This window comes from Herpailurus yagouaroundi, unplaced genomic scaffold, assembly GCF_014898765.1.
Source record: "Herpailurus yagouaroundi ecotype Mexico unplaced genomic scaffold, PumYag 142, whole genome shotgun sequence".
NCBI classification, from domain to species: Eukaryota; Metazoa; Chordata; class Mammalia; order Carnivora; family Felidae; genus Herpailurus; species Herpailurus yagouaroundi.
This window is the reverse complement of record NW_024412397.1, coordinates 57,559,571-57,575,138: the sequence shown is the minus strand read 5'-3', so window position 1 is coordinate 57,575,138 and position 15,568 is coordinate 57,559,571. Positions and strand designations below refer to the sequence as shown.

General features: G+C 36.7%; 1 protein-coding gene across 9 annotated transcripts in view; it reads right to left on the bottom strand.

Moving 5' to 3' along the window:
* The window catches only part of ARHGAP28 (Rho GTPase activating protein 28), a 228,455-nt gene that overhangs the window by 75,588 nt on the left and 137,299 nt on the right, over positions 1–15,568 (bottom strand). For all 9 annotated transcript variants that reach the window (XM_040479367.1, XM_040479361.1, XM_040479360.1 and 6 more), the window contains 2 exons: positions 13,745–13,947; positions 3,427–3,644 (listed from right to left, as the gene is read on the bottom strand). In XM_040479367.1, the coding sequence (XP_040335301.1) occupies positions 3,427–3,644; positions 13,745–13,913 (387 nt within the window). In that variant the 5' untranslated portion in view covers positions 13,914–13,947. The remainder of the gene's footprint in view (positions 1–3,426; positions 3,645–13,744; positions 13,948–15,568) is intronic.

Here is a 15,568-nt window from a genome sequence, read left to right as displayed (position 1 = left end):
AATCAATCAATCAACCTAGCCCTGCATTAATAGGAATTAACACCCAAATATCCAAAATCAACTGAACAATAGTAATGTAATGATGCCAAAAGTAAGCAGATGACCCTGAAGAAAACAGTAATTCAAGGAAAAGAAGACCACCTTGGAATTTAAGGTTTAGGGCTATTGCAGCCAAGAAACAAGAATAGATCACTAAAATAAAGAGGAAGTCAGGGGAAAGGAGATGCCTCAGCAAATTAACAATACAGCTGTTAATTTTTTTTTAATTAATGAAAGGCAGAAGTATTGATACCACCATGAATATACGATAGTATTATGGTATTACAGTCAGTTACGGATATAAAAAAATGAAGTGGAAAGGACAGCCACAGATACACACAAACCAAGCCCGGAATAACAAGAGAACATTTAAGAGATACTGAGGTTCAATCCAAACAATGCAACAATCATCTAACGGGAGTTCCAGAAGGAGATAAGTGACAAAAGGAAGGGAATAAATACTGGTTTTAAATGTTAGAAGGCAATATGCAGAACCTGAAGAATGAATGAGCTCTCATATTGAAAGAGCTCTTTTAGCGGTGACTAGGATGAATGTTTTCAAAAGGTAAAACTGGTGAAATTGCAAGGTTCCGACAATAAACATAAAGTTCAAAAAACTTCCACATTTGTATATAAAGGAACTCATTCCTCATTGCTGGAGATACTGTGCTTCCCATAGACCAACAGTACACGAGAGAAGATAATGAACGAGTAGCTCCAAAATTCTGGAGGCAAATTATTCTGAGCATGGGATTCAGTGTGCAAAATACATTAAGAAAAGAGGAGTGTAATCTACATATCTATCTTTTAAATTACTGAATTTATATCTTCACTAGGTAAGTACACGGGGTCAGATTCACATGCCTAAGATTAATGCAAAATTACCTTATGACATTTATGATGTTAAATCTTCGTTAAGAAAATGAAATGGAAACTTTAGGTGATTTTCTATTAATGTACGTAAATGATGACAAAGAAAGAAACAGCGTAAGAGAGGATATGTGGTGGTGGGAGGGGGGAGACAGAGAGAGAGAGAGGCCTATAGAGACAGGGGAAGTGAAGGAGGGGGAGACATTGAGAGAGACAGACCAGAGCTGACAGATACTTTGGGCAAGAGAAGGAGGGAGGGATGAATTGGTATTTATGCTGTCAAATTCAGATAGGAAATTTTAAAAGTTTAGGTACTTTTCTAAGAAACTTCCAAGTCTACTTGCAGAAGCAGATGCTGATTTTTTTTTTTTTTTTTTTTTAGGAAGAAAGTCTGTGAAGATGTTTATTAGGCCTGATAGACCTGTAAACTTACCATATTTTTTTAAAACGCTAGATTTATATATTTTTTATGAAGAACAATCTGAATTTTGTAATGCCAGGCTTTCACTGACTTCCAGGTGCTGCGCTTCTATGGACAGCACAAAGACCTCTGCTCCCTAGAATGTATGGATTTCTTTTCAACCACTCTCCCTGTTGCACACCCATTCTCTATTCACTTCAGAACTGGGGCTTCAGCAGCAAGACTGGAAGGGAGAAGAGGAAGGTGGGCAGGGGGAAGAGCCCCGGGGGAGCATTCCCTTTATTTACCACAAATATGGTCCTTAAAGCCCCAATGAGTAAGTGTCCACTTTATACTTCCCTTTAGGGTCTGTGGGAAGACCACTGTTTCTATGCATCTAGGAGTCCTAAGTTTTTGGAAACCTAAAGACACACTGAATGCACTTTCTTCAGTACCTGCAGGATTCGGAGAAGCTATAGTTAGTTAACTGTTTTGCAATTTGCTAGGGAAGAGCAAAAATCTTAGCCTGAAGTAGTTGGAAACAGAAATAAGAAAGGATGCATGTAGGTCAAGTTGTTAGGATTCTCTGAAGACGATCTGGGACATACATGTGAAATGACTTAGGGAATTTAAACCAGCAGGGTAAACCTTTTCTTTCATAGGCACCTTGGCCAGGACTCACATGGCTGAAGCCCTTGCTTCAAGTTGTGGGTGTTACCTTGACTCAACTACAGCAACAGAAAATCTCACTTCCAAAAAGGTACGGGTTTCAGCTAGATTGAAAGTTCGATCAGCACAGAACTCAAAATGCACTGCCTCAGGTATATAATTATGTACAACAGAAGATTCTAGAACTGTACTGCTCAGTACATTAGCTGCAAGCCATATGTGATGATTTAGATTTAAATTAATTAAGATTAAACAAAATTAAAATTTCAGTTCCTTACACTAGCTACACATTGGACACACTCTAGCTACCCATATTGGACAGCACAGAATTAGATCATTTATTTCCATCACTAGAAAGTTCTCAAGGACACTGCTATTCTAGGGCATTATTAACACAAACGCAAAGGTTAACCTGGAAATGTGAGCTACCCTGGCAACTACCCAGTGTGATGAATATATCTAAGAGAAGACTGGACTTACAGAAAACCTAAAGTAACTCAAAGTGGAGGGTGCCTTCAACCAAGCCTCCTACCCAAATATCCTTGAAGTTTTAATTTATGTCATTATTGATATTACAATTAAACAGATAAGAAATGTAAATCAGAGTGATTAACTAACTTGCCCCAGGCAACTCTCTGTAACTGCAGAAGAATATCCAGTTTCTTTTTTCTACAGACTAATTATCCCCCAAATTTGAGAATCCTATTTGCATAGAGCCTAATATAGGATCTTGCACAGAGAATGTATCCAGTAAGTATTTGTTGCATCAATAATGCAGTTATTGATTTCAGTGATGCAATGAGTGAATAAATAAATGAGTGGTAAGGCAGAGCTAGCAGCAAAACCGTCCTAGCAATAAGAGAACATGACTAACACCATCAGAAGTAAAATTTGTGGCCATGGAATTGCTAAGAGTAAGCTGGAATTTCAACTAGCCATTTCTCAGAAAACATGTGATGCTTCCCTTATGGTTTTTTGAATCACTCTCTTGCCCACTTAATTAATGTTGGCATCTTTCACTTTTTACCATTTTAATTTGAACACAAAGGCTACCCTACTCACTCTCCCACTCCAACCTCCATTTAAAATTAACTACCCGAACTTGCTTAGAATACTTTGGGCCCACTTCTCTGGGGCTCCTTTGCCTGTCCACAGAATTTCCATTCAGTGTTAGATTTAAGAAAGGCTCTGTGTATCCCATCTATAAAGATTTGCTCCATTACCAAGTAAGATATTCTCCAACTCAACCAAGAAGGAATAAAAAAGTGTTGAGGGAGGCTGCTGTAGAAGGAATGATCGCTTAAGTTTCAAAGTTGTAAAATTTGCACTCTTCTGTCTGCTTTAGTTTTCTCTAAAAGAGAATGGCCAACTTTTTCTAATATTTTTTTCACGTTCTCCCCATCGCCCCTAAATCAAAGCAAAACTTTTGAGCCAAGTTCATTACTTACAGGAGATTCGCTGACTCCAAAGATGTCTCTGACATCCCTAACAGATTGCTTGTTCTTTTTTCTCATGGTTTGAGTGTAAGTATTGTATCTCTTTTTCACTGCAGCTGCTTGGGTTCGAGTCAGCGTAGAGAGCAAGGCTTTGCCATCCTCCTCTTCATTACCCGAGATCAAGGTTGATAAACCCACATCTTGCAACCACTCTGCTTCGAGTTCTCCTTCTGTCAAATAACATTACCAAGGAAAGGTCAGAACATTCTCCATTTAATTAGATGGCATGTATATCTATAGGCCTGTGCATATCAGTGAATAAATAGTAAACACTATATTAAGACCAATCTTGGACCCTGAGGGCAAGTTAGGTGAAATAAATCAGACAAAGACAAACACCATATGATACCACTTCTATGTGAAATCTTTAAAACACACACACACACACACACACACACACACACACACACACGCAAGCTCACAGATACAGAGGTAGGTGAAATGAGTGAAGGGAGCAAAAGGTACAAACTCCCAGTTATAAAATAAAAAAGTCATGAGGATGTCATGTACAGCATGGTGACAATAATAGTTAATAATACTGTACTGCATATTTGAAAGTTGCTAAGACAGATCTTAAACATTGTCATTGTAAGAAAAAAAAATTCTGTAACTATGGTGATGGATATAAACAAGACTTATTGTGGTGATCACTCTGCAATGTATACAGATATCGAATCATTATGTTGTACACCTGAAACTAATGTTATATGTCGACTATACCTCAATTAAAAAAAAAAACACCATCCTTTTTTCCAGGGTAATTGTGGGAAAGGCCTACAGGAATTAATGAAAAGTCTGTATGATATTTTTTAAGTAAGTCAAATTTTAAAGTATTTTCTGAGAGAGTAAGGTTAATTGGCCTATTTAGTAAGGTAATTTTCCTTGCCAGAAAGTTAAATCTAAGCCATATCTGGACTTCCAATTTCAAACAATGATAAAATATGAATACTTAAACTAAAACCATAATAGAATAAGAATGGCTTAGTGGGGTAGGAAAAGGTTTTTCAATCACTCAAATGCTGGTTCAAATCCCAATGACGCCATTTACTAGGCAAACAGCTTTGGAAAGTTTTTAGATATCTCTAGGCTTCTGTTTTGTTGGCAAAATGGAGGTAACAAGATGTACTAGGTGGCTATGATGATTGTTGTATCAATTTATTCATGATAGATGGCAAAGAATCTGGAACAGAGCATGAATTCAATAGATACTCATTCTCTTTTCTACATAGTCTGAACATTAGGTAAGTAATCTTTCCTTTTTTTCAGAAGTCAATTAAAAAGTTTAAAATTCATCATAATAAGGGTTAACTGATATTGAAAATTACATGTGCAGAAATAAAAAAAATTAAGAATAACAACATCATGGAACAGAAAATCCACTACAGATACATTTCCGGGAACTATGCTAAACAGGCATTACCTGAATGAGATTTGTTTAAAGAGCAGATCAAATTGATTTGCAAATAGCCTGTCAAATCATCAGTCTAAGAGGCTTGGACCCTGCTCACATTATTGTATCACATAAACAAAGCCTTCTAAATGCACTTTACAGGAACTTCTCAGCGAGGCAATTTTTTTTTTTTTTTTTTTTTTTGGTTATTTTGTGTGTGTGTGTGTGTGTGTGTGTGTGTGTGTGTGTGTGTATGTTTATTCATTTGCTTTATAAGTTATCCCTTTAACAGAAAATGCAAAGGTAAACATAAACTTAGCAGCTCTGATCCAAAATAATAAACATTTTAAATTAGTCAGTTATGACTTGGAAATTGTCTTTTACTTAGGCCACAGATAAGATTTTCATTTTTTTAAGACAAAATTTACAAATATAGTTCAATATGAAAGTTTTAGAATTTGGATTTTTTCCCCTCCAACTCTGTAAGCAGTAATGAAAGAGTAGATGGAAGGAGTTAGAATTAACAGACACTGGGGTGAAGATGATCTAAATCCTTGGACTCAGACTACAGAATCTGCAGAACATATATTTTCCACAGGAAAGAAATGTCTTTGAAATCAATATTACTCCTGTAACATTGCTGAATTATGGAATCACAATCCTGTGCTCATTCCTCCAGTTACCAAATGTATAACTTTCACATAGAATACTCCTTTGAATTTCAGCTACATCTATCTATTCAACTACCTACTCAACAGTTACTTGACTCTATCAGTCGCACACCACACTCAACAAGTTCAAACCTGAACACATATTCTTCGTTCCCAACTCTAGGCCTCTTTCAGTATTCCACATTTCAGTAAGTGAAACCCACAGTCCATCTAATTTAGCAAAGTAACTAACCTAGGACATGTTCTTGACATCTCCCTCCTTTACACACAAATGCAATATGTCACCAAGTCCTTTTTTTTTATATTTATTTATTTTTGAGAGAGAAAGCGCAAGCAGGGGAAGGGCAGAGAGAGGAGGGGGACAGAGTGGGTTCTGCTCTGAGCACAGAGAGCCCAATATGGGGCTTGAACTCACAAACCTTGACCCGAGCCAAAGTCGGATGCTCAACCAAATGAGCCACCCAGGCATTCCTATAATCAAGTCCTTTTGATATTAATTCCTTATTATTTCTCAAAAATTTCCACTTTTATTTGTCTTCTGCTCTGACCTTGGCCCAAACTACCATCATCTCTCACCTGAACTACTGCAGTTGCCTCCCAGTTTTTCTTCCCATTCTTGATTCACCCCTCCAATCCATGATCCATATTGTAACTAAATCAGACCTTTCCAAATGCAAATAGAAGCCCTTTCCTGAAAGGTCACAGTTCTTCCTTGCTCTTGGGATTAAGAATAAAACACTTGGGCCGCCTGGGTGGCTCAGTCAGTTAAGCATCCGACACTTAATCTCAGCTCCTGTCTTGATCTCAGGGTTGTGAGTTCAAGCCCTGCACTGGGCTCCGCACAGGGAGTGAAGCCTACCTTTAAAAAAATAAAAAAATAAGCAAAATAAATAAAATAAAATCCTTCACACGGCCCACAGGACATGAAGCTGTTGACCTTTCCGGCCACAGTGTGTACCATGCTCTCTTCATTCTCCCCTCACTGACAGTACTTGTCTATGTTTGGTTCCTCAAAAGCCCCAAAAAGCCCCATTATATATTTTGTTACAAGGCCTTTGGACATGCCAACCCTTCTATTTGGACTCCTAATAATTGTCCATTCAATCTTTTAGATCTCAATTTATATATTTCTTTCTCAATGAAGTCTTTTTTTCCTGAATCCTTCAATCAGTCGGGCCCACTGTTACCCATCCTAATCCTGCTGTGTGTCTTTTTCTTCAGATAACTTTTCTCCCAACAGACATCTAGTTATATCATTTCATTAGTTATTTTTTTCCTCCTAGGTTATAAGCTCCATTAGAGCAGGGCATTTCTGCCTTTGTTTATAACTCTAACACCAACATTTTGCAATGCCTGTGAGAAGCAGGTACATATATTTGTTGAATTAATTAAATCCCAGTTGAAATATTTAATTATTCTAAGTAGAAAATGAAGAATGCAAAACATCAACTTTCAAAACTGAATGTAGCTGTCACACATACCATTCTGTACTAAAAATCCACCTAGTTAGTAACTTTGTTAGAGAAAGATACCAAAAAGGGAATAAAATTTTCTAGTAAAATAGAGTAGCTCGTAGAGAAATAACAGTTCTGCGTATAACAGTTATGAACTCTGAACTAAGTACATAAAATAACTATTTGAGGGTAATGGAGAAGAACCAAGTGTAGGCAGAAACTGAAAAATAATTAAATTTTGATACAAGAAAATGTACTGTGTGAGATTTGTATCTATACAACTTTTCAACTGAGTCCTTTCCCAATCCCTACATTACACCAGGGGTAGAACACAACTGAAAACCACAGTCTTATTTATTTGAAGAGTCAGGGGATGCAATAAGGGATTATTACTAGGACGGCTGGAAAGTGAGGGGCACATTCCTGTTAGGAGGGAGCCACACAGGACAGAGCTCCAAAATCTGCACAAACTCTGATCAAATCCTTAACTAAACATTAAACCAAAAAGGCATATGTGAGACTCCAGCATCCTATTGAAAAACAGCAGCCAAAAGGGCTAAAATAAATGAGCAAGGTTACAGAGAGTGCATAGAGCAGAAAAGATGGTGTTGTGAGGATGAGTCCAATCTATGAAAATTGCTATGAAATTAACTCCCTTTAGATGAAGATAATGAGATACAGAGTCTCTGAAAGATATCAACAATGTTATAATATTACATTCTCAATGATGTTACAATAGGTAGGATATAATAAAAAGGAAAGCAAAAAAAACCAGACTAATTTGTCAAGAGAAAAGGTCATCAATAAAAAGTGACTCTGAGAGGACTCTGAAGTTGGACAAGGACTTTAAGGAAAAAATTATCATGAGGGAATAATTAATTCCAGCAAAGAAATGAAAAAAAAAATGAAACTAAAAAATCTAAAATTCAAATTATAAAATTAAAACATATTAAATTTTAAAAATTGCTGTAAAGGCTTAATGGTGTATTAGAGACTTTAAAAGAAAGGACTGGTAAACTTGAAGATGAAATCAGTAGAAATTATTCAATCTGAAAGAGAGAAAAATATTTTAAAATATTTAAAACAGAGACCAAGGGACCTATTGGGAATGGTTAAGTATTGTCATATATGTATACTTTGAGTTTCAGAAAAGAGAGAGAGTAGTGAAGAAAAAAACATATTTGAAGAAATAATATCCAAAGTTTCCAAAATTTGTTGAAAAACCAGTTAGCTTAACTAATACAAAGTAGGTCAAATACAATAGAAAACTGCACTTAGGCATCCTAAAGAGAACCTGCTGAAAACCAAAGAGAGAAAATTTGAAAGCAGTCAAAGAGAACATATTACATATAGGGAAGCAACAATATGAAGGCACTGAGCCCTTATTAGAAGCAGTGAAGATCAGAACATAGTAAGATGATGTTTAAAAAATCCTGAATGAAAATAAAAACCTGTCAACCAATAATTATATGTCTAGCAAAAATATCCTTCAAGAACAAAGGTAAAATAGTCATTATCACATGAATGAAAACTAAGAAATGTATCACCAGCAAACTTGCTCTGTAATATATGCTAAAGGAAGCTCTTTAGGGTAAAGGGAAAAGATGTCAGACGGATACTGGATATCAAAAAAGAAGTAGTGGAGGGGCACCTGAGTGGCTCAGTCAGTTAAGCACCTGACTTCAGCTTATGGTTCGGGAATCTGAGCCCTGCGTTGGGCTCTGTGCTGACAGCTCAGAGCCTGAGCCTGCTTCAGATTCTGTGTCTCCCTCTCTCTCTGCCCCTCCCCTGCTCTCTCTCTCTCTCAAAAACAAATAAACATAAAAAAACAAAATAAGAAAAGTAGTGGAAATGTTAAACATTCAGATTTGATTTCTTTAAAAGACATATGGCTACTTCTTCCCTCAAAATTAAGTCTTAAAGCCTAAAGATATTAGTTAGAGCACAGCAAGGCAGTCATTTATGCAGAGGAGCAGGGATGTTAGCCCAAGTGGGATGAGCAGGGCAACTATGAAAAGGAGAGGGGAAATTGATAACATATAGAGGGATTAATCAAATAAATATATATATGTAAGATAGTGGAAGCCACTAAGAAGGGAATCACAAATACAGAAGGAAAAGTAGAATTAACCTAGCTGATTTCCAGATCAAATATGGAACACTTTCAATATCAAAACAGATTATAGTAAAAGATAACCCACTAACAAATAACACACTAAATAAACCAGGAGCCCATTCTGATATAAAAAAATAATATGGGGCACCTGGGTGGCTCAGTTGCTTAAGCTTCTGACTTCAGCTCAGGTCATGATCTCATGGTTCGTGAGTCTGAGCCCCACATTGGGCTCTGTGCTGACAACTCAGAGCCTGGAGCCTGCTTCAGATTCTATGTCTCTGTCTCTCTCTGCCCCTCCCCTGCTCATGCTCTGTCTCTCTCTCTCAAAAAATAAATAATAAAACATAAAAAAGAAATAATTTGACAGCTTGATATAGAATATTTTTTCCACAAAATATTTATTTTTTATTTTTATTTTTTTAATATGAAATTTATTGTCAAATTGGTTTCCATACAACACCCAGTGCTCATCCCAACAGGTGCCCTCCTCAATACCCATCACCCACCCCCCCTTCCCTCCCACCCCCTATCTACCCTAAGTTTGTTCTCAGTTTTTAACAGTCTCTTATGTTTTGGCTCTCTCCCTCTCTAACTTTTTTTTTTTTTCTCCTTCTCCTCCCCCATGGTCTTCTGTTAAGTTTCTCAGGATCCACATTAAGAGTGAAAACATATGGTGTCTGTCTTTCTCTGTATGACTTATTTCACTTAGCATCACACTCTCCAGTTCCATCCACATTGCTACAAAAGGCCAGATTTCATTCTTTCTCATTGCCACATAGTATTCCATTGTGTATATAAACCACAAGTTCTTTATCCATTCATCAGTTGATGGACATTTAGGCTCTTTCCATAATTTGGCTGTTGTTGAAAGTGCTGCTATAAACATTGGGGTACAAGTGCCCCTATGCATCAGTACTCCTGTATTCCTTGGGTAAATTCCTAGCAGTGCTATTGCTGGGTCATAGGGTAGGTCTATTTTTAATGCTTTGAGGCCTCCACACTGTTTTCCAGAGCGGCTGCACCAGTTTGCATTCCCACCAAGAGGATTCCCGTTTCTCCACATCCTCTTCAGCATCTATAGTCTCCTGATTTGTTCCTTTTAGCCACTCTGACTGGTGTGAGGTGGTATCTGAGTGTGGTTTTGATTTCCACAAAATATTTATTGATCACAAAGATGAAAGTAGTAACTTCACAGGGAGAGACCTTGTTAATACCACCTGAAGTGATTCAAGTAGACATCATCATTAATGGGAAAATCAAAACTATATGCCACCTGATAGGATGCAATGAAAAGAATACAGACAGCATCATGATCTGCAAAGATGCAGAGACTGAATCTGAATCATCAGGAAACACCAGACAAATCCAAACAGAGGAATATTCTACAAAATAGCCTATAATCTTCAAAAGCTTCAAGGTCATATATGTATATATGTGTATGTATGTATATACATTATATATACATATATATGTGTGTGCGTGTGTGTGTGTGTGTGTGTGTGTGTGTGTGTGTGTATATATATATATATATATATATATAAAATCCCTGAGAAACCATTCTAGATGTAAAGAAACAAAAGAAACATGGCAATGAAGTACAACAAGTGATTCTGAACTGGATTCTTTTGTTATAAAAGATAATATAGGAAATATACCAACATTTAAATGCAGTCAGGATTGGATAACAGTGACGTATCAAAAATAATTTCTTGGGACACCTGGGTGGCTCAGTCGGTTGAGTGACTGACTTTGGCTCAGATCATGATCTCACGGTTCATGGGTTCGAGCCCTGCATTGGACCTGTGCTGACAGCTCAGAGCCTGGAGCCTGCTTCAAATTCTGTGTCTCCCTCTCTCTCTCTCTGCCCCTTCCCTGCCTGTGCCTGTGCCTCTCTCAAAAGTAAATAAACATTTTAAAAAAATAATAATAATTTCTTCATTTCAGTAGTTATACTGTCACTATATACAGAACAGCTGCGCACACACACACGTGCACGCACACACACACACACACAGACAAATCCATAATCCACAATCATTAGAGTTGGAGATTTTACCAACTTCCTATCCATAACTGACAGAATAGACAAAAGTGTATGTGTATGTGTATATATATTTTACAAAATTAAAACATATAATATACATACATTATATCTTAGATATATTCTATAGATCTAAAGACCTAAGGTACTTGTGAGTAACAGGGGCAGTTGGCAAGTTACTTTCAAATGGTCAAATGGCTCCAGACCAAAAAGAAGGTTATTTAAGTTGTATTTGCAGTTTTTCTATAGGTTTTAAATTGTTCCACAATAAAAAAAATGTATGTTCATATAAACAGTGCTGTATTGATGGTGGTACAACATGTGTAGATGTTACACACCTACAACAGTACCAAGCGCTGTTGCCTATTAGCAGGAGTTGCATGCACCACCGGAAGCTAAGAGAAAGGAATGGAACAGAAAAGCTGCTGACACCTTGACTTCCAGTCTCCACAACTGCAAGAAAGTAAATTTCTGCTGTTTTAAGCCACGGGGTTTTGGGGTACTTTGTTACAGCAGCCCTAGGAAACTAATACAAACTGCCCAGTAATAAAAGAAGAGGAACTACTGATACACCAGATGAATCTCAAAAACACCATGTTCAGTGAAAGAAGTGATAGAAGCAAAACCCCAGGGCACCTGAGTGGCTCAGTCGGTTGAGTGGCTCAGTCGGTTAAGCGGCTAACTTCGGCTCAGGTCATGATCTCACAGTTTGTGAGTTCGAGCCCCGCGTTGGGCTCTGTGCTGACAGCTCAGAGCCTGGAGCCTGCTTCAGATTCTGTGTCTCCCTCTCTCTCTGCCCCTCCCCTGCTCTCTCTCTGTCTCTCTCTCAAAAATAAATAACAAACATTAAAAAAATATATTAAAAAAAAAAGTGAAACCCCAAACTAATCTATGAAACAAGAACATCAGAATCATGGTTGCTTCTGGCCAGAGAACAGCAGTCATGGGAGTGACAAGATTGGGGAAAAGCATGAAGACATTTTCTGAGTTGACTGAAATGTTATCTTTCTTGATTAATGTGAGGCTACAAAGTTAGCATCAGTCAAACATCACTGAATTGTACACTTAAAGTTCGGTGTGCATAGCTCAAGGGGAAAAATCCATAAATAAATACGAAAGTCTAGTTAATAAGTATATTTTTTGTAGAAGTTTAGGTTAGCAAACCTGAAAATATTTTCTGTGTACTCTAGGTTTAAGGAAATGTTAGTAGAAACCAGGTGTCTCATTATTGGAGGAGTTATAAATACAGAAAAAAAAAAAAGAAGAAGGCAACAACAAATCTTGTGGTGGTGAATTGGAATGGAAGGTTATGAGTATGAACTCATGTTTTTTTAATACAGATAACTAGCTAGTTTGAAAAAAGGGATGAAGAATAAAAGGTATTTTCCTTCATGTGTCTTTCTATCTCTCTGGATCTAAAAAGGCAAGATAGAAGGGTGTAGGTAAACGGAGTAAGAATACACCACACTGATGGAGATGGTTTCCTTGAACGGATTTTCATTCAATGTGTGGTGGGACTTTTATTTCTAATGATTTGTGACATATACTAATTGTGGTGCACATAAACTACTATTTTTCAGACCTAAGAAGGACAGACTTACAAGCAAAGGAATGAGGAGTGAAAACTTTTTTTTAATGTTTATTTCTGAGAAAGAGTGAGAGAGAGAGAGAGAGAGAGAGAGAGAGAGAGAGAGACAGAGAGAATGTGTGCATGCAAGCAGGGGAGGGGCAAAGACAGAGGGAGACAGAGAATCCCAAGCAGTCTCCCTACTGTCAGCACAGAGACCAACTCGGGGGATCATGACCTCAGCCAAAATCAAGAGTCAGAGACTTAACCAACTAAGTCACCCAGGTGCCCCAGAATGAAAACTTTCTAAAAGTTTTGGTCATTGTCTTGAGATTAATCACTGGCTAATGGAAACATTCTTAGGTGGGTACTTAACTACCTTCAGTCTTTCTTGGATATCTTATGTATTTACTTGGTGATAGAGAGCAACTGAGATGACCTATACTTTTAATCCAAAGGTAGTAATTTAGCTCTTTTTAATAATTAAGGACAATTATATTTTTTCTAGTTCTCAATCTTCTGTTTCGTTTCATTAAAAATTGGTATATTTGACATAGCTTTGACTTTGAGAAATACAAGATAATCTATTCCTTAAATACATTAATACTAGTAGATGCTGCAAAACCAAATATTTTTTTCCTCTACAATTATACTGGCATCTTTTTTCTTTCTCTTTCTTTTTTTTGTAATTAATAGTCAAGTGTACAAATGTAAAAGCCATCAAAATTAGAATACTCAATCTGCCAGATGATAATGAATCAAATCAATGATAGGCACAGCATGCCTAAGCAGTGATACGTCAGAAATCAAGTTGGATGTTGACAGCTCTTCTTGTTAGGACATGTCACTGTTTATAGAAGCCACCATGAGCCAGTCCAACAGATATAAATGAGTGGGAGCTTGTAGCTGATATGCCAAATTCTACTGATTTCATTTGTTAAACTACTACTAGAATGATTTCCATCTGCGAACACAACAAGACATATGAAGAAAGATAGTAAACACACGGGAAGACAGATCCAACACCTTACCATCCACAGGCTTGACCTCAGCTGGTATCTGCTCTTCCTGTGCTCTCATGCTACTCTCTTTAATGCTTTCTATTTCCCGCAAGAAGTCCTCCATGGACGTGCTGTCTATGGAGGCTTGTGAGTTGGAACGGTTAAATGCAGGCGAATGTAGGGACTCATTGGAGAGCATTCTGTTAATTCTTCGGCAGCGAGGAATAGATTTTCTGAGGAAAGAACAATATCTGTTGTTAATAAAAATTAGTGTCTTTTAATGTTACAAATCATGAAATAAAATTTATGTTTAAAATCAATGGAGAAATAGAGTTAAGTGTGATAGAGAGGGCTTTGAGAGAATAATCTCCACTCAGTGGTGGCCCTTCTTTTTTATTCCCTATAATTCATAATGATTCTCTGGCCATGTAGGAATCACCGTGATAATACTTTTTATAATTTTCACACACTTACAAAGCATGCAGTTACTTGTATTGGCCAAAGCATAGAGTTTAGGGCAATATCTCTGATGAATACAGATGCAAAATCCTCAACAGATTATTAGCAAACTGAATTCAACAATCCATTAAAAAAATCATTCACCACCAAGTAGGATTTATTCCAGAGATTCAAGAGTGGCTCAATATCTGCAAATCAATCACAGGATATATCACATTAGCAAAATAAAGGATATAAACCATATGATCATCTCAATAGATGCAGAAAAAGCATTTGACAAAATTCAACATCCACTCATGATAAAACTTCTCAGAAAAATATAGAGGGAACATAATAATAAAGTCCAGATATGACAAACCCACAGCTAACATCATACTCAATGGTAAAAAGCTGAAAGTTTTCCCACTAAGATCAGGAGCAAACCAGAATGTCCACTCTCATACTTATATTCAATATAGTATTGGAAGTTCTAGCCACAGAAATCAGATAAGAAAAATATATAAGATGCTTCTAAATTAGTAAGAAAGATGTAAAACTGTCAGTATTTGCAGATGACATGATACTATATATAGAAAACCCCAAAAATACCATGAAAAACTATTAGAATTAACACAAGAATTCAATAAAGCTGCAGGATACAAAATTTACATGCTGAAATCTGTTGTATTTCTATACACTAATAATGAACTAGCAGAAAGAGAAATTAAGTAAACAACCCTATTTACACATGCATCAAAAAGAATAAAAGACCTAGAAGTAAATTTCACCAAGAAGGTGAAAGACCCCTACTCTGAAAACTATATGACACTGATGAGAGAAGTTGAAGACGACCCAAATAAATAGAAACATACACCATGTTCATGGATTGGAAGAATCAATATTGTAAAAATGGCCACACTACCCAAGCAATCCAAAAATTCAACATAATCCCTGTCAAAATAACAATAGTATTTTTCACAAAACAAGAACAAATAATCCTAAATTTTTTATGGAATTTTAGAGATCTCAAAGAGACAAAGAAATCTTGAGAAAGAACAAGTTGGAGGTATCATGATTGCAGATTTCAAATTACATTACAAAGCTATAGTAATCAAAACAGTATGGTGCTGGCACAACAAGACACATAGATCAACGAAACAAAATAGAGAGCCCAGAAATAAGCCCACACTCACATGGTCAGTTAATCTATGACAAAAGAGGCAAGAATATACACAATGGGGAAAAGAGAGTCTCTTTAATAAATGGTGTTGGGAAAATTAGACGGGTACATGCAAAAGGATAAAAGTGAACCACCTGCTTACACCAGACATGAAAATAAACTCAAAATGGATTAAAGACTTAAATGTAAGACCTGAAACCATAAAACTCCTAAAGGAAAACATAGGCAGCAAACTC